Here is a 26880-nt window from a genome sequence, read left to right on the forward strand (position 1 = left end):
GAGAATTCTATCATCAATTCGGTCCAGAATTTAGGTTTTACTAATTTTGGGCATTTGGTCTCCACTATGTATGCAAAACCTGACCTGACATACACATGCTGTCAGTACACACACAAGAAGTGTTCACCACTATCCTTAAAGAGCCTTGGGTAATGGTTGTTTCTGGCCTTGTGCTTTTAGGCACTTTAGTTTTGCAACACACAGCAATGCGTTTATGTGTGTGTGTCTGTGTGCCACGGGACTATTTCTGCATATCTTCTGCATGGCTGAGAGATTACAGACTGCTTTAACCCTGAGGCAAATGCAACAATCTAGCGATTTTCCCTAGACACATCCACACTAGGCTGACTCCAACATACCCACCTCTCTTTACAGATAAAAGACATAAACATGCTGCTCTGCCATAGTTGAGATAAAACTGCAAAATTCTGATGGCAAAATTTTATGATACATTTCAGTGTGCTATAAAAGAGATACTTTGGTATCTTTATGAGTGAGTCACTGAATCAGTCATTCAACCAATTTGTTCAAACACGTTAATTCAATCAGGAACAAAACAAATGACTGTAATTCAGGGGTTTGTTTAAATGATCTGTTAAAAAATAACATATAATTATTCAAATTTATGATAAGAAGAAGATTTGGCTGATGTCAAAACAGTCAAGCAGGCAGAATTAAGCTATGATGAGTCTTACGCAGTGCTGGGGGAGGAACGTCGATCGGACACTTGGTACATGCCCCTCGATGCCCCAGAGATACTGGAATTTCTCTACAAGAGAAAGAGAGCGAAATCAAGTTAGAGTGTGTGTGAGAGAAGGATGATCCAACATTTCACTAAACACAACTGAGATACTGTAGCTCAACATCAGTAGGCAAATAGAATCAAAGCAGATTGACAGTTAAGGTAGAAAACTAGGACCAGTCTGAACTGTTCAGACATGATCCAGACTAGAGAAATTGACCTTTTTCCCATTTCCAGGTTTCTCAGCAGCAGAAGTCGTCATAGTTGGGTAAACTTCTATAGCAGTGAATGGGAGACTACCACAAATATATTTGTGGCATTCCCATTTGCTCAAATAGCAAAAGAAGAGCTCCATGACAGTGTTTTCATGACTTTCAAAAAAAGGAAAAAAATCGAGAGAGACTGATAACGACAGTCAGTAGAGAGAACGATGTCAAATTTACCGTCACTCCCATAGACGCTCTGTTAGAAACACCCATTAACTAATTAGCGTTAACTAGTTTTTTGTAATTTGATGCAAAGGTGATATAATACAAAGTATAGTGTTATAAATGTTCATAAATTTAAAAAAATGTATCAAATTACAAAAAACTTTGGAGGATTTATGATGCTGATGACCTTAGAAATGTGTCTTGTGAAAAGGGTCCATATAGTACATGGGAGGAACATGTCACATTTTCGTCAGAACATTGATGAGATTACGACTCACATTAGTTTTAGCGTCACTATTCATGCTTCATGAGAAGTAGGTTATGTCTGGATCAACACTGACAGTAATGTTTCGAAACTCCCTGAGTCCAAAATAACAGCACAGCCAACGAGACAGCAGGTTGCTTTGCATCAGTGATTACTCATCTAATAAATAACTAATTTGTAATTTAGCTGCTTTTATGTAAATTGGCTAACCGTACATTTATTACATGGACAATCCCCTTGGTGCAACCTGTGTTAATGTGCCTTGCTGAAAGACTCTACCAGTCCAAATAATAGGCAAAGTTGCACCAAATCGACTTTGTTTCCTGACAGTCAAGTTCATTTGATCGATTGTGTCAGTTTAACAAATCTGCTGAAAGCTTTGTCAAAGGATAATGCATATTTTATGTTTTCTATGTTTTTGAATATTGTGTAAAATTTTGTTTATTTAATTTCAGCAAATCTACACCAGTGCTATTTTTGTATCATTGATATCCTATAATAATTTTAGTTAATATTTAATTAGATTTTATTTTTATTTACAGCGTTTTCACTTTTATTTTAAAGTATCAGTAGACAAAAACAAGAATGAGAATTGTTAATACAACATTTACATTTACATTTAGACATCAATAAAAAACCCCTAACCAAAGCAAATTACATTTACATTTAAATTTAGTCATTTAGCAGAAGCTTTTATCCAAAGCGACTTACAAATGAGGACAATGGAAGCAATCAAAATCAACAAGAGAGCAATGATATGCAAGTGCTATAAGTCTCAGTTAGCTTAACGCAGTACACATAGCAAGGTTTTATATATATATATATATATATATATATATATATATATATATAGTATATATATATATATATATATATATATATATATATATATATATAATAAATAAAACAAAAACAGAGAATAGAAAAAAAGAATAAATAGAATACAAAAAGAAAAGAAAGAATAGAATTAGAATAGAAAGTGCTAAAGTTAGAGTGTCAAATAAAGATGGAAGAGATGTTTTTTTAGCCGATTTTTGAAGATTATTTTAATTACAATTATATTTACGAGCTTATTTGCAATTCTGAGATCCCAAAATGCAGGGAAATATGGGTCTTTTTGTTGTTTTTATGAAATATTTTTTCTGTTATGGGAAAAAACAGCCTGGCCTACATTGATTTCCCTGTAAAATCCTTAATATAGTACCAGTTTAAGTGGTATAAAAAAAAAAGTGTGTTCTGATTTCCATATACTGTAGAAATACCATATCGGCCAACTACTAATGACTTTTATTTGTAAGACGTAAGTGTTAGACTTACCAATTTCATACAGGAAATAGGAAAACTGTGCCTTTAAATCACTGCTCTAGCTGGTTAGGTGATACAAGAAAAAATGGGCCAAGCAAGGTGCCATAATGCTGACAGGGCACACACATACATTCACACACTGGGCTTAGTGCCTGCAGAAAAGGGGCAGAAAGCGAAGCAGCACCATTCATCTCACTAGTGGTGGACAGCATAACAGACTGCCTGGGATTGTGGGAAATGCTTGAGATGACAACAATAATTCTGCACCTCCATCTTTTTCTTTCTTGCTTACTTTCCTGCACAGTGCCTGTCTGTGCTGTAATTAGGCCAAATGTCCTGAATCACAGAGTGTATGCTTCTGAAACACTCTGCCCTTCTTCTGACATCACTGAGTGTACTTCCTTTCCAGATAGCCGGAGACTGGAAGGCTGTGGCTGGCATTTGGAAACACGGGCTATGTGTGAACTCAAACTGAGTCACCAGTGCTGTGTGCAATACACTATATGAGTAAATGACAAATGTAGATTGCTGTTTCCATGGTGATTAAGGGGGTCCCCCCCCCAATGATGTCAGAGGGTGAGGTGTTAGGGTGCTGCCTGAATGTGCCATGCACTGTCAAAAGAAGCCTAAAAAGGCAGTGTGAGTAACCGTGCACACATGAATTTTACTAGGGCTGCACGATAACTCGCATGCCATTATCATGCGCATCTCACCAGTAAAGCCAGTTCTGTGATTAGTAGTAAATCTCCATCACATGCTTTCAGATGGAGCGGCATTTAATACACAGAGCCGTAGCTCAGTGACAAGCTACGCAATATCGCATTCATAACCACAGATGAATCGCCTTCGATAATGAACGTGATATTGCGTAGCTTGTCAGTGATCAACGGCTCTGTGTATTAAATGCCCCTCCATCTGCAGCTGTATTTATTTCATTGAAAATAAAGTAAAAGAGTTCTACTGTATATAAATAATGCCAAAGCAGCCATTACCTTCAGAAATGATTCTAATAACCTGAAGAAACATTTATTATTATCATTGTTGAAAACAATTTTTGCGGCTTAATATTTTTAAGGAAACTGTAATGCATTTTTTCAGGATTCTTTGATGAATAGAAATGTCAAAAGAACAGAATTTATGTATTAATTTATTCTTGCTTAATAAAGGTATTAATTTAAAAAAATACTGACTACAAACTTTGCAGTGTTTACCAGAGTGCAGTCAAATTCATACTTTTTTTAATCTTGGTTTTGTACAGTAATTAAACAATTCACATTCTGCACATTTTGAAAAATGGCATTTGTTAAAGTAAAATGTGAATGCGAAAAACTTATGGCAGGATTATGACATTGAGCTCACAAAGACAGTCGTCTATACATTTTTTGACACCTACTGTATGATGCCTTAAAATGGTAACTTCGTAGGCTCAGTATGAACAGGACCAAAGCAAATATTTTACACCTTCAGTTATGCATCACACTGATATACAAGACAATGAAACCCACACGTTGAGAAATTAATATATATGAGCTGCAGAGCTTTTTAACAGAAAACAATAAGTAAATGATTCCAGTGATGTATTTTATTTATTTTTTTTTACATGAAACTGCATGACTGATGGTGTTATCTGTGATTTCTCTTAGTACATCACTCCAACGTGATGTTCACCTTCATCACTTTCGCTCAGTCATTGTACCTGTTGTCCATTAGGTTTGGATCCCTGCAGACTGCAGTGTCCCAGGCTGCCGTTGGGGGTGGTGGCACAGCTGCTGATGATCTGGAGCTGTTTCTCAGCACGGTCAGCCCGGTCCAACAGCTCCTCGATGAACTGCTGAAGACGCACTTTAGCATTGGCTTCACGCGCAGCTGTTTCCTGCAGAAACTGGTCGATCTGGGCCACCTCTCTGAGTGAGGAGAAAAAAAAGAAATGAGAATTACTGTAAGTACTGTCAGTTGCTCTTGATCATTTTTAATGAGTATTGAGTGTGCTAAAGAGAATTAAGCATGTAACTCTTAAGATATGATGGTATGGGGTGACGTATAGATGACCTGATGCATCCCTACAAACTGCATTTTCTTTTAAAGAAATTAAAGTCTACAGAACATGCAAATTTAAACTTGTCACATCTCGACAAATGGGAAAAGGGCATCTGATACCACTTTCTTCCTCCCATTTGTCCCTTTTCTCATTCTTGTTTATCTACTCTAGCATTCTGCAATTCCCTGGAGTGTGCGTACAGCCAATGAAAGCATGACAACTGTTATCTCTGTGTAGGTAATGTCTCTGTACACATAAACACTGGTGTGCGCCTCGACACCATCACCTCAGCTATTCTAAGCTTCTCTCGCACTCACAGTAGATTCTCACACAATAGGAGTTTTCATTTCCTTACGCCAACAAAATGATATTTTGAGATACTGACATCTTGGGTATTTCATCAACAAAGGTTGCAAACTATGTCATAGGCCATAGTGAATAAATGCAGCAGTCCCTGTACTAAAAGAAGAGGCTTTAAATTTCCACATAAATTAAAAGCAGCATTTAATAAACTAGGAAAATGAAAAATCTTAACTCAGATCCAATTATACAATTATATAATTGTGTAATCTCAAATGATCCTCTGAATAACGATGATAAAGATCAGGCCCTATTAAATCATCACTGTCAAACAGACTGTAGTCTGCACTGTAGTCTTTTTTTTCCACTATGTTTGCCTTGTGCAGTAACTTATTAGTAGTAGTAGTAATTTGTTTTGTCCCTGTTTCTGTTTCAGTTTTCCCTTATTTTTCCATTTCCCTTTTCCCCATTACTCAATACCCCACCCCCCACACCTAACTTTCCCTCGTTAAGTTGAGTATAAATGTGTAGTCTACCTCATGTTTCCTTGTCGGCTCTTGAATGTCATCCTTGTGCTCTGTGGTGCAATTTTGGATTATTAAAGAATCTTGTTTTGTGAAATCTCCTTGCTCCAGCAAATCGTGACAATAGGGTTGTGGGTAATAGTATTTTAATAATACTAAAATAACACTGCATAGAATATAGCCCAAGTCATGTTGACAACTTTTATGGTGCTTTTTTGTCCATTATAAAGTATGAAATCTCCAGTCCCTATTGATTGTTACTGCAAAGAAAATAACACTAAAGCAACCAGTACATTGGGTTGGAACTGTCATTTTTGGTGGGACTCTTCAATTCAAAACAGTCATACTACGGCATTTCAGTATCTTGTGTAATCCCTTCTTAAATGACTGCTCTCTATTCACTCAACTGCATTCTTACTCTATAAAAGGGGTCATTTGATGATGCTAAAAAGAACATTATTTGGTGTATTTGGTGTAATGAAATGTGTTTATGTGGTTTAAGGTTCAAAAAACACATTACTTTCCACATACTGTACATTATTGTTTCTCCTCTATGCCCCGCCTTCTGAAATGCGTAGATTTTTACAAAGCTCATCGGTCTGAAAAGTGAGGTGTGCTGTGATTGGCCAGCTATCCAGTGCCTTGTGATTTGCCCAGTACCTCAAGCGTGTGATGGAAATGTTATGCCCCTTAACATATTGTCCGGCAGGAGCGACGAGACTTAAACATAAAACCCATTATAAACGTGATATAAACATGATTTCTAGTCCTGTCCTCTTTTGGAAGGCCAAACAAAGTAGTTTCACTTTCTCAGCAAAACAGCGTCACACACTGTGGCCTTGAGTGAGCAGAGGCCGGAGGCCGACAGTGAGCCGCGGTCTAGAGTGAGCGGAGGCTGGCTTGAGTGAGCAGAGGCGGGCAGCTTGAGAAAGGTGCGGCCAGCGGATTCTAAAGGAGCGTCCATTGGGCTTGCGGCAACAACGGGTTGGACTCCGCTTCTTCCACTGTGAAAGCCGATCCGGCGATCCACAGTGCAAAGTTGATGTATTTCCTAAGCGACCAGCACAGATCAGCCCCAGTCATGACGAAGCGGATATTGTCCTCTTTTGGAAGGCCAAACAAAGTAGTTTCACTTTCGCAACGAAACACACAGCGTCTATACGACATGGCGGCGGCAACAAACAATACTACAATGAGAATAAAAGGTACGCCTTCTTTCTTTGCATGAATTTCTGGGCAGCGTTGTGCAAATCTTCCCACATAGTGACGTAGAGATGTGGGGCCGTGTTAGAACGAGCCGTTTCAGGGGGGTCTGGACGAGTCTCAACTTTTATAAAGAATATCTCTTTGGATTTGAGACTTTAGTCTTTGCAACTTTACAGATCTTCTTTATGCACCAAGAGCTTGTAACACTCCAAAGAGAAAGGAAAATTTGAAATCGCATCATATGACCCTTTTAAAGGTCAACATTGTTTTTGTTTACCAACAGCAGAGAGAATGAAAGTCAATCAACAGTGTAAACTAATTTATGTAAACTAACCAGTTATGTGGAGGCAGGGAAGAGTGGCGTGTGTTGACTGTGCTATACAACAGTTCCCCAAAACCCCCGCCCCGCACACCTACACCTCCCCGCTTCATCATTTACCACCCCGCACAACAAAAAAATATAAACAACTCACACCAAAACCATAGTCGGTAACTTTTGGGGCTCGCATCTGGCGGAAGAACATTGTAGCCAGAGCTACTTCTCTCTGTTTACATCTATGGCGAGTCACGCAGGTACTGTGCTACTCTGCAGCATTGCCGACCCCAACCAAACTAAAATAGTCCGAATATAAACACTTATTATAGGTGTACCGTAGTGATTTGGGATAAGACAAAAACACGGTTTGGAAAATGGATTCATGATGTACTCGCTAATAAAATATCTTTTTTATATATAAAAAACTGAGCATTAGGGTTAGGGGGCAGAGAGGATGTTATTCATGTTATGTTGTTGGCGTGATGTTATGAGGACGCTGCTAATAAAGTTGCATACGAATACACAGTGGATTTATGTTTATTATTATATTTACAATATACCACATTTTTTATGCCATCATTTTATTTTGTTGGATTTATCCGTCACACCTTAAAGCCCGGTCCGTGAAAATATTGTCTGACATTAAACTGGTCCGTGGCGCTAAAAAGGTTGTGGACCGCTGTGCTATACCACGCACACATCCGCAAACATTACATCTGCCTCTGCCCCTCACCATCTTAAACTGCAGTAGTGACTTTTCAATAATTAAAAGGCTGGCACCTAATTTCACCGGTCAGCTTGATAAATCTGTTTATCTACCCATAATGTGTGGGGCCTCTCAAGGGAGAGCAACACTGTGCTCAGTGTGTGCTTGTATTCCCCCAGGGAATCAGAAATGAAGTTTTGTGGATTTTAGTCTCTATGTGAGTATACACCTACATATGCACATATATGCAGTTTTACCAAAATAGTAGTCTTTCTCTCTGGAAAAAAAATACAAAAAGTAATGATGACTCATGTTGTATGCAAGGGTGTATGCAAATTTTAGGTGATAAATGCTAGCAGTTTTTAGCAACTATCGGTTTGATATATCCTGCACCAAATTCCAGTTTTAATAGTTTCAGTCATATGCCCCATGCATGGTAATTTTGGCTGTCAATGAAGATGCTTTTAGAACCAGATGTAGTTAGAGCATCTACCAGCAGGGGCTAACAGAGCCATGCTAACCAGAAAAATCTCTACCTTTTAAACCCAGTTAAGCCCCCTTAATTATTTAGTTTATATGTATATGTGTGCTAGGGTATGCATACAGTGTATGTAACGTAAATTTGATCACCTGCATAGTATGCAAGTATTGCACATTTGCAGCCAGATTTTTCTAACAATGTGTAGGCCTACTTTGTGTGGCTTGAATTTTTTGGAAACTAAGTTTGTCCATATGGTAGCAACAATGGCCTAGGCCAGTGTTTCACAGACAAAAAACATACAGAGACAGAACAAGGATAAGAGAGAAAAAAAAAGCAACCCTAATAATGACAGATGCCCACATTAACTCTTTCCCTGCCTGCATTTTTTAAAACTTTGCTAGCCACCACCAGCATTTTTGATCATTTCCACAAAAGTTATTGGCACCCAGAATATTTTGTTTTATGAATATCTGAACATGCAATATTTCAAAACAAAGCACAGAGTCTCTGTTTTAAACAAAAAAACTGTTTATTCTAGCTTCATGCAATCTTTTTTATCAACACTTTTTTTGTTAAAGACTACATCTGGATCAGATTCAGAACAATAATCAAAACATAGATGTTATAGGTCGCTTCCATCAACACATCCAAAGCTTGCACGGTATACCATGTCCTGGATCGACATTTCATTCTGTAACGTTAGGAAGTTTTGCTTTATATGCTGTTTTATGCATTATTTTACATATGAATCTGATTACATACACGATCGCGTTTTTCTTCTGCTTCTTCCCCGTGTTTTGACCCAGACATTCAATACTCTTTCATAAGATGTGTTATAGCGCCTCCTACCATACACCAGTGAAAACACAAAGTAAATGGCGGGGAATTAGCTTTGTCTTAAACATTACAGAAAATTCCGTAAATATTGGGGAAAGAGTTCATGAGAGCTTGTTTGAAGAGGGTTAAGAAACACACAAAACTCTAAACAAGTACAAAGACATTTTTGTTGCTTAAAACTATATATATTTAAAGTTAAATATAACTATATTTGTATATATAAAGGAACAAACAAGGAACCAAATGAGACAAGGTGCAAACAACAGGTAAATGTGACAACACATGAGAACAAACTAGGGCAACAAACAAGCCCATAATCAGAAACCAAGGATACAGGGGCTAACATGAACAAAAATTAATAACAGAAGTCCAAAAAACACAGAACAAAAATGAAACATTAACCTTCACTTATTCACCATAGTGAATGACCATTAATGATCTCTGGTGGTGGCATCCAATGCTCAAATCAGATCTGAAAACTGCCTTTGCATATGGCTTATCTCCACTGGAAATTAATGACTTCCGGTTTGTCATTTATTGGAGATAGTGAAAAGGCAGCTTAATGCTGATATCTAAATTCCAATATGCTACAAGCAAAGCAAGCTGAGAAAGATACCCTGGCTTTCAGATTCACTCTGAGAATTTAAACTAGGTACGGCTGTTTGAAAGTGCTCTAGCATGTGTCTGCTAATAAACTTACCCTTTTCTAATGAGCACAAACATACACATTCCCAAGCACGCAACCTCTTTATAACTAAGACCAAATAACTATTTATTAATATCTCAACTCGAGGTCACACCTCAAGGTTCAACTGGAATGTATGAGAGAACTCAGTCTGAATGTAGCGCTGAGAACACAGTGTACAGAGAGATGACAGAGTGTGTGTCTATTTTTGAGTTCAAGTGGTTCCAAAAAGCAAAATCGTATTTGAAAATCAGACACAAAAGCACAAGACAGTTTACTTAACTGCTTTAATGAGGAGGGAAAAAAAAACAAAAAACTACAATCCCCTGAAACACGGTGAAGGACAATCAAATTAAAAACAATAATATAAACTATAGATTTAAATAGGCTAATTAAAAATAGAAATATTTTATTTAAACAAAATAAATTTTATTGCAAAATATTTATATTATGCATAAAATATATTTAAGCGGAAATTGACTATTGCGCAATTCGCAGTGCTCCATGGGATCACAGTGCTTTGTACGATTTGGAGATTTCTATGCAATATCATTGGTAATGTAGTTTTCACCAGGAATTCCTCTATTTATCAAGAATATATAAAAAACCAACCAACTTGAAATAATGCTGGCTGATGGCTTCAACAAAATAATATACCATTGATTAACAACCCTGTAGCTCACTGCAGGTGTGTCTTTAAAAGTTATTGTTCAAAATCAATTCTCGTATAGAGAAAATGAACAGGATTTTTACTTCAGGAACAAAGTCTGGGGAACTGAATTCTATGATGGTGCTGCTCAACCTCGCAAGAGACCAGTGCAGAGCTCCGCAAGGAGGCTCTATGTGAACCACCTTACAAGGTGTCCTGAGCGTGGGGCATAGTTAGGCCTCCTCTCATTTTAGAGAGTCGTTATGCTGAGGCCTCCGTTGCTAGAGCTCAGCCATATACTGCGAGCATCGTCAGGCCAGAGAGATATCTTCAATGAGGCCTCCGCTCGCCATAGCTCTGCTAGGACAGCATCTGTGAGTAGCAGGCTTTCTGTGAACCTAATTACAAGATGTCCTGAGCATGGGGCATAGTTAGGCCTCCTCTAGTTTTAGAGTGTCGTCATGCTGAAACGCATTTCGTGCCTTCACTAAAATCCATGTTTATGGTAAGAGCACCATAATCTTGTTGAGGCCTTCGCTCCCCAGAGCTCTACTCAAAGAGTAATGGTAAGTATTAGTCTCCTTTTGAGGCTCCTTACAAGATATACTGAGTGTGGGGCGTTGGTAGCTCCTCTCTCAGTAGGGTAGTACGCTAAGCTGTTGGGCTCTCTGGGAGCCTCCTTGGCTACTGACCTTAGTGTGGAGTCTTGCTAGGTCGCCTCTCATTTAAGAGGTGGTTTATTTAGGCCTCCACTCTGCAGAGGCCAGTTAGCTCTATGTGTTAGGCTTTCTGTGAGCCTCCTTTGACTCTGGCCTGAATAAGAATGTAGTTAGGCTTCTTCTCTCTTGTTGAGGCCTCCGTTCTTGAGAAGCTCCGGTCTATGATCGTATTGCTGGTGCAGTGGTGAGGACTCCTTTGAGTCTTTGACTTAGCCAATAAGGCACTCATCCCTTCAGCATGCATGGGTATACCGTTAGCACCCTCTAGGGGACTCAGTGCAAATTCGTTTTCAAAAGGGAACATCTCAGGTAACACATGTAACCATGGTTCCCTTAGAATAGGGATCGAGATGCTGCATCCCTTTGCCATGCTTCAGGCATTCCTGCGTACAGTACATCTCCTTCAGACAAGAAGTAGATGATGTATTTCACAGGTGCCCTTTTATACTCTCGGCCGCACCAGTTGTGATGTCATAGGCTACCGCCTGCCAATGTCAAGTTCATTATCATGTTTAGACTCATGTTTCAGACACCGGTCATGCCAGAGGCATTCCCCATAGCACCCTCTAGGGCAGTGGTTCTCAACAACATTCCTGGAGGACCCCCATCACTGTACATTTAATCAAACACACCTGATTCATGTCACCTGCTCATTAGTAGAGACTCACACACTTGAAATGGATGTGTCAGACAAAGGAGACATGCAAAAATGGCAGTGTTGGAGGTCCTCCAGGAATGTGGTTGAGGACCTCTTCTCTAGTGGATGCAGCGTCTCGTTCCCTATTCTCAGGTAACCATGGTTGCATTTCATAACCTGAGACGTTTTCCAGACTGCTTTCCATGGGAACAACTATTGGTTGGCTGTCAGATACATCTGAAAATAATGCCTTTTATTGCTACAACAAAGAATGTTACTTAAATTTAATAAGCCATTTAATTCAGATTTAAAGAATGATATTTCATTCATGTAAGGTGAGATGACTAATACAAGATGTTCTGGAATATTAGTCAATACAGTATGAAATAAAATGAGTACAGATGTAATGTGCAAACCTACATCTGATAAAACATCAAAAAAATAATAATAGTACAAAATACCTATAACCTCACTTAATACCAATCAGTTATTAAATGTATAAGTTTGATATACACACACACACATACACACACACACACCGCCTTCAAAAAGTTTGGAATCAGTACATTTTTTAATGTTTTTTAAATATATTTCTTTCATCAAGGCTGCATTTACTTGATCAAAAATACAGAAAAAAACATAATTTTGTTAAATATTATTGCAATTTAAAATAACAGTTTTATATTTTAATATACTTTAATATAATTAATTCCTGTGAAACAAAGCTGAATTTTCAGCATTATTACTCCAGTCCCCCTTCAGAATTCAAGGTTGGAAACATATATGCTGCTTCATATTGTTTGGGACCTGTGGTACTTTCTTTAAGGATTCATTGGTAAATAAAAAGTTAAAAGGAACAATGTTTATTAAAAATAAAAAATATTCAGAAGTTTGGGGTCAGTAAATTGTTTCTTTCTTTCTTCTTCTTCTTCTTTTTTTTTTTAAAAGAAATTAATACTTTTATCCAGCAAGGATGTGTTACATGGATAAAAAGTGATAGTAAAGAAATATATTGTTAGAAAAGATTATGAATTTTGCTAAAAGATTTTGAATAAATACTATTATTTTTATCCTTTTATTCATCAAATAATGAAAAAATAAAAAGTATTAGAGGTTCCAAAAAAAAAACTAAAACTAAAAATTAGTTTCAATATTGTAAATAAATCAGCATATTAGAATGATTTCTGAAGGATCATGTGACACTGAAGACTGGAGTTGCCTACTGATGCTGAAAATTCAGCGCTGCGTCACAGAAATAAATTACATTTTAAACTATATTAAAATAGGAAACCAATATGGAAACCAAAAACAGTGGACTAATATTAAATGATTTGCAACTTCCACATCTTAGCTCGATATCTTGTTTCAACATCTGCTTCTGTGAATGGTAAAACCCGCCTACTTTGATTTGATTGGCCATCTCAGTTATTGTGACATTGATGAGCGCTGTTAGACCGCAGAGGCAGAGCAGGCTGAAGATATAACTTTCAAAGGTTTTTGTCATCCTAACAAGAGCGCTGAGTAATGGAGTGCAGCAGATCAATGCAAGAATTTCAAATACTGTGGGGGACAGTTTGGCCACTTTTAATTATTGGGGGTGGGGGGATTTGTCCCCCTCAATGTCTATGGTGGTTACGGCCCTGGCATGAACGTGAATTTTCTGAGCTGAAGCAAATTCTCTACAACTTATGTAGTGTAATTCAAAAAAAGACTTTATTTAACACTATAAGACTGTAAACACTATGCGTTAAGCCCAAAAAAATACTGATGCAGGGCATCAGACATGGACAGATGAGAAACAAAGACGTTGTCTGGAAATAGGAATCGAACATCTGATATTTACCTTTCCCCTGCACTAACGCAGTGACAATTATTTCAACTGCACATAAAAATTGCAGCAGATGGCTAATCAGTGACACACTGTATTCAGAATAGTAATTGATTGTGTAAGGCTGTAAGCAACACACAGTCTCCAGACAATATGAATAATAATTAGATGCAAGTAACAGAAGAAACAAGAGTGGTTAATGAGATAAAATTAGAGGAGGGTAAAATGAGGCTCTTGGAATGCTTGGAAGTATTACAGATTATTAGCTTGACTAAATTGCTTTAGTACACACCTGACCCTCATACAAGTAGCAGACTTATTTATTTGCTTGTTACAAAATGTACAAAGAGACATCTAGACTAGTGATGCACCAGAAATAATTTTTAATTTACTGAAACAAAGTTTTCATTTAGCTGAAAGTTTAATAATCAGTTAATTTATTTAATAATCAACACTAAAATAAAAACAAAAAATGTTGTATATGAACATTTAAATTTCACAATTTATTTATTTATTTATTTATTTATTTATTCAAATTTATTCAAAAACCCATTAAATAACATCAACAAGTTCAGTAAAAATATGTGTATGTAATATAGTGCAAATATTTAGCAAAATGCTCCTCTACAGAGTTCTCCTTTTTTCTAACTAACTAGCGAGTGTAAAATTACATGGCATGGTGTTTACAAGCTGTTTTTATGCATCTGACCGCATTTGAACAATGATAAGGCAATATGAAAAATTACATTTTATAGAATTTTTAAAACATGAGTTTTTGGTTTCAGAACCAATATCAGTTGCTAAATTTTCAATGCATCACTACTATTCTATGCCAACAAGCTCATGTCCTCAAACTGTGCCTGTCCTGTAAATTTCATCATCGCTATGACAGGATAGGTCACAGAGAAAGCAGAAAGAGAACATAAGCAGAGATTTGTTTGCAAATGCAGAGAGGTTATTATATGAGCCCTCTTATGAACTGAATACTAAACATACACACACACACACACACATAGTATATCAATCTGTAATTCACACATTAGACTCTGACTGCAAGAAAGATGAATTAATCATGATCCACAAACCTAAGTTTGCATAACAATGGCAGCCATGGACACTGGATCTATCTATTTACATTTAAAATAGCTAAACAGGACACTGTGACTCAAATGAGCAAGTAATGAATTTAAGGATGATCATTAGTTAATTTGAAGCATGAACAAATGCTATGCCACAACAAGGCAGCTGTTGCCTATAAAGCAGGTCTGGCTAGAAAGTTTAAAAATGTTTTTAAAAGCCTTGAAGTTACAAGTCAGTAAATGTGATCAGTTCATAAACTGTAGCACACCAAGTTAGAATAGTCTGAAGATTTAGCTTGAAAGCTCCAGAGGAGACACACATGATAGGAAAATAAAGCAAAAATCAGTAACTGAGAGAAGAAGCCAGAGTCTGCAGAGGAGAAACAGAGATCAGATGGGATATGAGACGCTAACAAGATCGAGGTGACAGTGAGAGGGAATAAAAAGAGAATGGAGGAAGGGTATTGAGGGTCAAAAAACAGAGAGGTGAAAGACGTAAAAGAGAAATGAGGCCTCTTTTTTATACCTGCCAGCAGTGCGTGACCGGTTTCTCAAGAAAGCTCGAATCCACAGGCAGCTACAAATCAATCACAGCGGGTGTATATTTAAGATGAAGTCCTGCTGAGAATATCCCACAGCATATGAGTCTCTATACTCAGACCACTCCAAAAGCTCAATTGCCGTATTGTAGTATATCAAATGAAAATCATTTTGGGAGAGGTGATATTTTATTTGAATGACTTTAACAAAGAATCATTTTATAGTATTTTTCTTCCTTTTTTTCCCCTATTCATTCTTGACAACCAAAATACAATTTGAAAGCTTTTATACTCAATATTGTTAGAATTTTATACTTTAAAACTATTTGAAAACTGTCATTTGTAATTTTCTGGCTTTTGGTCAGAAAGGAAATCAGATGTTGTGAAACTAAAAAGGCTTTGTAACCATAAATTGGGATTGAAAAGGCTTGGTGATATGCAATCTTTAAATCATAACATTTCATGCCTTCACACTGCTTAGAAATCAAAGTTTTAAGCTCATAACATCCAACAAAAAACCCACTGAAATACAAGTTATCTAATGGACTCAATGTATCACTTTTTCTCAGGGTGGCAGTGAATCTTACCATGATAACATCAACATAAACACATATCTGAGACTCAGCAGGAGCTGCTACAGAGGAATACAGCAAGGAAGTTGGTGCCATTGCCATTATAACTGTAGAGTAGACTGGTGAAAGACACTGGCAATTAAAGGCAATGGCCGTAGGGTGTAGGGTAGTTCATCAACTCTTAGGCAAAGTCAATAAAAACATCTGCAGATCACAGGAGCACAAACCTTCAGGAAACAGCATTAAGGGATAGTCCATAAAAAATTAAAAATTCTGCCATTGTTTGCTCACCCCCATGACAAACCTTTATATCTTTTTTTCTGCAGAACACAAAAGAAGATATTTTGAAGAATGCTGAAAGACAGTTTTGGTGACCAATAACACAGACTCTCAAAATAATTTCCTTTGTGTTCCGTAAAAGAATGTATGTTTTGAAACGCCATGAGGGTGAGTAAATGATGACAGAATTTTGTTCTGCATTATTCTGCATCCAGCTAAGCTTTACAAATGTACAAACATTTGTCACGCCAATAAAGCACATGAAACAACCACGGACATGAAAAGCCTGCAACAGAGCAGTCTTGTTCAATTGCTTTATCTAAATGAGGCTAACCCATATAGCTGTCGAAAACAAATTTAGCATTTCTTCTTTCGTGAAAGCGCTGCCCGCTCCACAAAGCAACCTGTGTTGGAGAACCCTAGAGTGAATCAAGCCTTTGAGCAAAAACAGCAAGGTCCAAGCAGTCAAGAACATTTCTCATTATTTCTTCCATCAAAAGCCACTTTTTCCTCATTCTAAGGGGATGGTCATGCAACAAGGTGGGACGCCTGTAACTTACTGTTGTTTGTGTGAGAGCTCCTGGTCCTTGTTAACCAGATCCTGCTTAAGGCTAGCCAGCATCTCCACAGACACGTCCACTTGCCGCGAAAGCGCTGTGGCCTTGTCCTCCAGGTCTTGCTTCTCCTGACTGAGCCTCTCGCTCTCCAGCGTTGCCTTTTCCAGCTCCAAGCTTTTCCTCTCCAGCTCCGCCTGCAGACGGCCGACACGCGCCGCGATCTTCTGCTCCACCTCCTCTGACAACTTCTCGAGCCTCTCGTCTAGCTCGAGCCTCTCAAACGCTCGAGCTTTCAACCGAGCCAGACCCTCTTCATAAGCTGCCTCCACCGCACTAGCAGCCACATTAGCGGCCACTGCCACCGCATTGTTCCCTGTGGAGGACAAGGCGTCGCCAGAGCTCATGGCTGTCTTCACCAAGATCTCACCCAGAGGAAACTCCACATTGGGCAGGTAGCAAGCAGTAGACGAAGTCGCAAGCCTGAGCTCTTCACCAGGGCAGGGCAGTTCGCGATACGGAAAACGGGATTCGGCAGCAAGGGCTCCGTCGGCCACTAGGGGGAGTAGCGCAGCGGCATCGCATATGCTGTTGGACTTGGACAGCACATACAGGGTCTCGTAGGTGTGGTTGTACTCCAGATGGGCGCGCAGAGAGGACAGACTTCGAAATCGCTTGTGTTCCCCACAGCGAGGACAACGGTACGGCAGGTCCAAAGAGGCCATTCCACGCTCCCGTGGATGCCAGGATGGAGCAATCTGCTCACACCACCAAGCACTGCCAAGAGCAGGCAGGGACAGCGGCTGGGCACCAAAGAGGACCACTCATCTCAGGTGCACTGGGTTTGCTACGGGCTGAGCAAGGAACAGGGGATCACCACACATGCTCATTCTGAGTCATAAGTTCTTGATTTAGATCTTCAATAAGATCTTGACTATTGTCAGGCCTTTTTCTGGCACTTAATCTGTTTTCCTCACAGTCCAAATCTTTTGTCCTAGTAAAAGAGAGAAAAGACACACAAAATGAACAAATATTAATGCATACAGTAAACTGGTTATATTTATAGTAATTATAAGTTATTGCTTGAATATTCGTTGTTATGGGGTTATGGGAAATTGTAAGGTTTGAAAGGTATATTAACAATATGTAGCCCAAACAGAAATAATGTTGGGTCCATTATCATTTGGCTCTAATTTATCAGTTTAAATGTACTGGTCTATTTTACTTATTGGAACAATATAGATGACATTCAAAAGTCACATTTATGCACCGATAATATGACTACCAATATTGTGCATCCCAATTTTGGTTTGATTTTGCCATTACTGAAATATTCTTTCAAGCTTTCTGCTTCTGATGTTTAGCAAACCCAGTGAGAACAGGATGTGTAGACATGCTTTGCTTGCAACTTGACGAACATAATAGCTGATATCAGCTCATTTGAGGAATTTATCTTTATTTGTGAAAATTGCAGTATGCTGCAAATATATAACAAATCCATGGGTTAAATATAAATCTCTATTCCTGAAATCTGCATTAATTTTGTCAATTCTAACAACTTTCCACTATTCTACATGCATGAACTAGCATCATGGGAGTGAATTAAGTGTACAATGATAAAACAGCCACAGGACAATCTAAAACACGAGTTGAGAAGTAAACGATTTTAAGTCTACTAATCTCTGTGAGTGGTTTCAGCCTTTTAGGAACTGAGAATAGAATCGCGTGGAGCTGATTTAGCTGAATATGCATGTCTATGCACTAATGGAAATGAACATATTTTGTCCAGTCCTAGATCAAGTAAGTATATCCTTAAACATGCCACACTACAAGGTGATTACTCAATGTAATGTTTGGCAATAGTTCAAGGAACAATCTCTTAGAAGCTTAATAACACTGCAAAGGAGGCACCTATTGTGTGAAATTATTGGTAGTAGGTCAAGTGGCATGATAGTTCATCTACCTATTTCCAAAGAGACACTTCATCAACATAAATCAAGTCAAAAGGTGTAATTAATCCCCATTAGTGTACCTCAGTCTTCTATACTGTTCCAATTCCCACGCTTTTCATTCCAACAGTACTGTGAACACTGCAGATAAGAATGAGCATGAAACGGAAATGATGAGTATTTATCCTGCACACATGATCCTGGAATGAATTTCAGCCTGAGGCTACAGTGAAAGAGCAAATCATATTCATTCAGTTGGGGATTAGATGAGCACAATTCCCCAAAATTAATCCAAGATACTGAATCAAATAATCTACCAAAGCAGGTCATGCACAGTGCATTTAGCAAGCAATATTATAGAGTGGAATGGCAACCACTTAATTGTCCAGCAGTCTTGGCTCCAGAAGTTTATTCTGTTCATGTTCAGAATAGAATTTCTTCATTAATTATTTTTAATCCCAGAGCAAAACCAATCAATTGACATATAAATCACAATTTGATTCCCAGTATTGAGAAAAGAATAAAAAGTCCAAATGTTCATGCCCTTATAAAGGAATGAATGAGCTGTCATTCATAATCTAAGGAAACAAATCACCAATGATACAGTGCAAAACATGAAAAAATAATAATAATTAAAAATGTTAATATAAAAAAATTATAATTCATACATATATGTCATATAAATATACACTACCATTCAAAATTTTGGAATCAGTAAGCTTTAAATAAAATAAATTAATACTTTTTATCAGCAAGGATGCATTAAATTGATAAAAAGTGACAGTAAAGACTTCTACTAAACTAATTATTTTAAATGATGCCATTGTTCAATATTGCCATAATGGTTTTAAAATTATCAGTTAGTTTGGGAGACATGCTAAACCTGCTTAAACCAGTCAAGACCAGTAAACCACCTTAAGCAGGTCCGTGTATCTTTTACTTAAAAAGAAATAAAGAGAAATGAGAAATCGTTTTTTCATTTTGATTAAGAAATTATATGATTTTATATATATATTTATTTTTGTATTTTTTTTAAAACGGCTGAGGCATGCTATTGACAAAACAGAAATTACTTTATTTAATGGCATTTGAATTATACTGTATGTGATCTACAACTACATGGAATATGCCTATGATAGCCTACTCATTTTTAGCCTACTCAATTTACTCTATGCCTATTTAAGAAAAACCTCACAGGTAACATGTCTTCATTTGCTATTACAAACAACAGCAACTGAAGCTATATCTTGAAGAGCACAACAAGTAGGTTACTAACAGGTTAAGACACCCTCAATAACAACAAAACGTTACAAAACTCTGTTGTAAAATAAATGTTTATGTAATTCATATGAAACCAACGAGAGGTGTCTGAGCTCATTATCTGTAATGTGGTCATGTTTTGTCAATAGCATGCACCAGCCGTGAAAAAAACAAACAAAAAAATTATATATATATAACTTATTCATTTATCTTTTAAGGATTAATAAACTCAGCTCGCCTGCCACTTCTCTCCTGTTGAAAATGAACTGAGCTCGCGGTCGCTGTGTATCAGTGCGAGACGAAAGGGGGGTTTCAGTGCCGCCCACACATTCAAAACAAATATTAAAGCAAAATCTCATTTTTTTACCCATGAACAAAAGTACGAAAAATCCAGCTAAATTTTTGTTTTCCATTTCTTAAACAAAACTAAAAAACGAAAATCAAACCGTTTCTCATTTCTCCTTATTTCTTTTTAAGTAGAAAATCAAATGACCAAAAGATACACTGGATTGACTGGACTACATCTCATTGCTTAAAAAGTAAAAGAGGGAAAACAAAGCTGACAACACGCTTAAACAATCGTGTCAAAACCTCGACCACATGTGCTGACCTTGGTTCTTCAAACTCCCACAGGGTACAACACATCATCTCTTTCTCTGAGGGTCCTTGCTGATTTAAGAGCATCGTCATTATATCATCCATTGTGACACACATTTGAAAGAGAGGAAACACATGAGAATCTGTGCAATCAGATTCATTATGTGGATGTCTTCAGATGTCATTCTGTCAGGAGTGCACATCATTATAGGCACTTGGTTGTTGTTGGTCTTGTCCCTATTGTGCCACAAATGATCTCTCTCTGGGTTTGTTGCTCTTGATAACCTCCTTCCTCCTTAGCCGAGGAGACAGAGAAAACCTTGTCATTACTAATGGGGCTTGAAGACTCTCGTCTCAGATCCATAATGGTATAACAAAAGACTTTGATTAAGGCCTTCTTAGAAAGCATTAACAGTAAAAGCATAACTAAAACCATAAGAGGGTTCTTTTAACAGCAGCAATTTAAGCCTAGGAAACAGCCCGGTGCTGTCAGAGGTTATGAAAGTGGCTGCTTTGATGCTACATCACGATCAACATTCCTGCAATCAGCTCTGACCTTGATGACAGAGAGAGAGCCGTTTGAGTCTCGCAGACAAACTGCTGCTTCCAAGATGGAGGTTCACTGTTGCCACGGATACAAGCTTAGAATGTGAAGCACAGTAATAAATGGATACAAACAAGCCAGCCAGTAATGATGAATCATCAGAGAGAGGTAACAAGGAGAGGAGGATGGAGTGGATAAATCATAGAATGCAGGAAGAATGTTGGAATGGATCCAGAGAGTAAATGACAATGGATTGGCGGATGCAGGGAACTCCAAGAGAAGATGCTATTATCAATTTGAAATATTAATATTGTGAATAAATAAATACAGATTATGATTTATTGGTTATTTTTTTCCAACAACTGTTTAATTACCAAGAACTCATACAGCGCTGGAACAACTTGAGGGAGAGTAACACTGTGTCTACTGTACATCAGATGTGACAGTTGTTGTGTTGTGTCACGCCACGCTGCAACAGATAAAGTCTGTCTACACTTGTTGCAAATCATTTATACTGTGTCAGTACATCATGAATCCAATGAGGCATTAGTTAACTGTCAGGGATTTGACGTGTTGCATCGCACCGTGCCGCATCCAGTGTAGACGGCATCACTGATTGTAATGGGTTCTATTGTCTTTTGTTGCGTTGCACCGTTCATGTCTGGTGTAGACACGGTGTAAATGATTTGAATGAATTCATTTTTGGGTGAATTATGCCTTTAAAGGTAATCTTTAAAAAAGATGATAATCAATAATACTGTTAAATGTAATCTTTAACTATTCTAAATTTTTTCATTTTTTCAATTTGCCGTTTTTTTATTTTTATTTTTTCATGTTCCAGTTTGACATTACACTTGCTCTTAAAGGGATACTCCACCCCAAAATGAAAATTTTGTCATTAATCACTTACCCCCATGTTGTTCCAAACCCGTAAAAGCTCTGTTCGTCTTCGGAAACACAATTTAAGATATTTTGGATAAAAACCTGTGACTATCCCATAGACTGGCAAGTAAATAACAGTGTCAAGGTCCATAAAAGGTATGAAGTCATCGTCAGAATACTCCATCTGCCATCAGACGTGCAATCTGGGTTATATGAAGCAACGGGAACACTTTTTGTAAGCGAAGAAAACAAAAATAATGACCATATGCTTTGTATGCTCTTCTATATCATCAGCGCCACAAGGATGCACTGTTTCTACATGTATTTAGCTTTGATTTGAAAGAAAACAGCACATCCTTGTTGCGTGGCTGATACAGAAGAGCATACACAGCATACGGTGATATGGAGAGACACAGGAGACTGTAGACAAAGGAATTGTTGAATAAAGTCGTTATTTTTGTTTTCTTCGCTTACAAAAAGTGTTCCTGTTGCTTCATATAACCCAGATTGCACATCTGATGGCAGATGGAGTATTCTGAAGATGACTTTCATACCTTTTATGGACCTTGACATTGTTATTACTTGGCCTGTTATTTACTTGGCAGTCTATGGGACAGTCACAGGCCTCCCGGTTTTCATCCAAAATATCTTAAATTGTGTTCCAAAGACGAACCAAGCTTTTACGGGTTTGGTATGACATGGGGGTAAGTGATTAATGGCAAAATTTTCATTCTGGGGTGGATTATCCCTTTAACCATAAGCAACACTACAAATGAAAAGCATGACCATTCCAAATCTCATTGGGCCTCCTGCTCAAGTTATGTATAAAAAAATAAAATAAAAAAATATTAAAAAATGGACTGGGAGTGATTGATTGTGAAACATGAGATATTATATGACCAATCCAACAGGATTTGTGAAAACAAGGAAAACCATAAAAAGGATGGTATCTACAGCACCAGGGATAGCAAGCATGAAACTGTGTGTCGTGAAATGATGTGTTGTGAGAAATCACACAAATAACAATGCCTTATTTTTAGTGATCTGATTTGCTGTGATTTTATTACGTCACTTTAGCTTTCAACATAGATGGGGAAAAAATCGTATTGCATTGTTCCTGGTTAGGACACAGTGTTAGCATTTTACTGAAAGATTCATACATATGCAAATCACATGTGTCTACGTCATTGTTCATCACAAAAAAAATTCATGAATAGCAATGTTCTAAGTATTTCTTGACACATCACTGCATTACATAATTTTTATGATGGCATTTGAATTCTATTCATGGAATAGAAAGAGGCTTTGTACAAGCTGAATGCAGTCATTTTACCCATTGAGTCAACACAATAATATTTATTTATATACAGTACATTTTAAGTCCAGGAAAATTAACTAAAGTCATATTATTCTAAGCCTACATACTTTGGCGGCCAAGAATAAGATTTTGACTGATCCTTATTACCTACATGTATAATGCGTAATTAGGTACCATGCATAATACCATTTCACGTTCATTATATTCATTTTTCTTGATGGCACCGGGCTCTCTTATATTTCTAATCAATCCAATCAATTCTCAAAAGATAAAATCAAGTTCTGCCTTATGGTTTTGTCACGTTAAATTTTGTTTCACCCAAAAACACATTACAAAAGTTTCAAAATGTTTCAAAAGTCTAAAGCATCTTGACCATTTTTAATTTTCCTAATAAATTTGTACCTCTATTTACTAGTGGTATTGCAAAAATCTTTTTTTTTTTTCACATGGTTTAACCACATTAGCCGTCTTTGTGTCAAGAACCACAACAAATTTTGGTTATATGGACATTTATGGAAACCTCAATATCATTCTCGTCCAAGCTTCTTGGAACAAAAGCAAACTTCTGAGCACATATGACCTCCACTGATAAACGGGTTGTGAATGCCATTTCAAGCATAGGCAAGAAGGTAAAAGTCACTGTAAGAAAATAACATGAAGGAGCCCAACTAGAAGAGCAGCAGAATCACATGGACAAAGCTAATGCTTGTATGAAGCATGCAAACAATCCTTGGAGCTGCCTGAGCAAAATTCATTACAGTGAAGGCCAAGGCTGCTCAGGATGGTTGATTCCAAAAGTTGAAGCTCCACTGGTGAAAGACACGTCTGGCTCCTATTGATCCATGGGATTTCACTGAACCAATTATCCCTCATTACCCACAGCTCATCACATGCCACTAGTCTGGGAAGACATCCCAATAAAACACTACAGACCCTCTCACACTTCCATTGTGTACCACTAGCTGATGCATGCCAATCGATTTCACAATTATGTTATTTTCCATACAGGTTAGCAAACATTCGCATCCACTGAGTGCACTGTTTGCTGTGGTTCAGTTGCTGGAAAGGAGGCATACTGAAATAACATTATTATTGTGTTAACAGATGCAATTAACAAACATAACTACTGCATTATCTCGCCTCTGTGTGCTTTCCATTTTAATATTTGGGTTTAATCAACATCAATAGCCTGTGGTCACTACTCTGTGCACTTTAAACACATTTACACTGTTCTATAAAGCACGTAGATTAGAAACACAAATCACTGGCAACTGGGAACTCTCTGGAATTACACTTTGAGCAACTCTGCTAAAACAATAATTATTCCACATCATTATTTCAGCAACCAAATTGATTGAACGGAGTAGAAAAGGGCAGAAATACTAATTTCTTAACGCTGTTTACTAATATCTATTTCAAATGATCTGATAACGTGGTCAGCCCTAATACGGTGTAATCGGGGTCCAACAGTTTTTGTGATCTGATCAGTGAAATGCTTGTGAACTCATTGCATTTGAAGTGTAAATGTTAACGCATCACAGGCAATCTGAAAAATGCCTACTTACCTGTCAAATAATCATTGCACTACAATAATGTTTTAAACTTTGTCTAGGGCCTACTGATAAATGTGTCACTTTGTCACTATGGATATGTCAACTGCCAAATCAGCAATTGTAATGTATGGAAAAAGATTTAATAATATGAAATATTAAGTCTTTTTTTTTCTTTTTTACTTAAAAAAAGCTTAATATTTAATATTATTAAATCTTTGTCTATACTTAAAGGACTTAAAGCATTTTTGAACACACAAGGTCAACGATAACTACCAAAAGGCTCACTGAACCCCTGTCAAAACACTGCTCATTACAGTCTTCAGTAGTCTTACATATGATGAAAAGGTCTTATAATGCAAACTTTTTTGCAAACTTGTTACACATTTCCCCGACTAAATACATGAAATCTGAGAAAACTGGACTCCACAAAGGAGGTAAACAAACCAGCCCTAAGCATACTTGAGATCAATAGCAGATCAGGCACAGGGGACCACTAATGTCTGAAGAAGCAAATAACACTATATCACATTGTCATCAAGTCTTATTATCATCATGCCATGCTAAAGTAAGTGGCAGCACTGATAACCTTAAGACTTCTTTACAATAATAAGGGAAATTACATCTACTTTGGCTCGCAATTAATTTTCTTAACAGTAAATTTAAATAGGTCAAAATAAATGCAACAAATTGCTTTGACCAATATTTTAACAATATTCACAATTGTCTACTTGGTTATTGGGTCTACTGATAAAGACCACCATTTCTTTCTTTCTTTCTTTCAAGAAAGAAAGAAAGAAAGAAAGAGATGAATTTGTGAGCATCAAGATCGACAAACAACTTTGCATTAATATTATTATTATAGATTGCCATTTTTAACATAGTCTATCAAATAGTTATTATTGTAGATATTGTTATAAGCAGAAATAAAATAATCTGTATTGTTTGTGAAAACAACTAGCCTATATCAATCTTTAGTCATAATTTTAGACCAACTTTGACTTTATTTAAATGTAAAGCATCAGTTGGATTTAAAATATGTTTTCAATTTTAGTGGCCAGATATTTTATTTTTTGTATTTATTTATTTATTTTTCTCTCAGTGTACTTAAGACGATCTTGAACCATTAAATGTAACTATTCATAAGCTGTAAAAGGCCTAGTCAGTGCATTTGGGGGAAACGCCTTATATCTATGCCAGTTATTAAAACAAGATTGCAAACAGGCATCATTATTAAAATGGAGTGGAAGCAAAACTGCAAGAAGTGTTGTTAAACTGATTCAAATACTTTTAACGGTCCACACAATCTGGAATCATCCCGACCAGAAAAGGGACGGGGACAACATGGCTATGTTTACGCAGGCAGCTAAAAACACTCTCTAGTGAGGCAGCTCACTAGGTTTTGAGACACAACCTATCATTTCACATGGGATCGCTCCCTAAATAATCAGAACTGCGCTCCGCGTCACTGACAGCTGATGCGCTCGTGGGCAAACATGTCATGTAAGATAAGGGTGGAGGCACTAAATTATCAGAAATGGAGCTCATGCTCTCACTCAGTCTCTTGGGTCCGTGGATGTGAGAAATGATAACGCATTCGGCTCCACCGCTTTTCCTTCTAACCATGGAGATGCCACATTTTATGAAAAATAATAATAATGGCAAACGCAATTTAAGCATATCGGTCATGGGCATATATTTGGAGGTATGTTACCTCGCTGCAAAATCGTGCCCGACGGCGCAACCACGGTTCAACAGATTTTCACCGTTTTTCTCCAATAACGTAGGCGAGTCGCGGTACAAATCCGTCTCCTCGAGCCCCTTACATGACCGCCGCTTGCTAATATCAACAAATCCAATGACTAGAAACACGCAGTTCCCACTGTCACCGTCCAAACGATGTTACATGTGTCAGAAAGTGAGCCTCTCACCTCGCAGATCTGTGCCCATTTTCCGCCCGTGCCCAGCAGCCGCTCCAGCAGGATGACGTCACGAGCGCCACTCTCTGCAGCAGAAGACGAGCGCGAACACGCGTCGCGACGCGCAGGGCAATAAAAAAGGGGCGTGTGTGACGCTCACCGCAACGAG

General features: G+C 37.6%; 1 protein-coding gene across 3 annotated transcripts in view; it reads right to left on the reverse strand.

Moving 5' to 3' along the window:
* The window catches only part of fbxo41 (F-box protein 41), a 45643-nt gene extending 18763 nt beyond the window's left edge, over positions 1-26880 (reverse strand). The window contains exons 1-4 of one of the 3 annotated variants that reach the window (XM_042759925.1): positions 26724-26880; positions 16699-17686; positions 4440-4647; positions 696-769 (exon numbers count right to left, since the gene is read on the reverse strand). In XM_042759925.1, the coding sequence (XP_042615859.1) occupies positions 696-769; positions 4440-4647; positions 16699-17417 (1001 nt within the window). In that variant the 5' untranslated portion in view covers positions 17418-17686; positions 26724-26880. The other 2 variants (XM_042759933.1, XM_042759943.1) reach the window with 2 other exon arrangements.

The sequence above is a fragment of the Cyprinus carpio genome, chromosome A1, assembly GCF_018340385.1.
Source record: "Cyprinus carpio isolate SPL01 chromosome A1, ASM1834038v1, whole genome shotgun sequence".
Taxonomy (NCBI): Eukaryota; Metazoa; Chordata; class Actinopteri; order Cypriniformes; family Cyprinidae; genus Cyprinus; species Cyprinus carpio.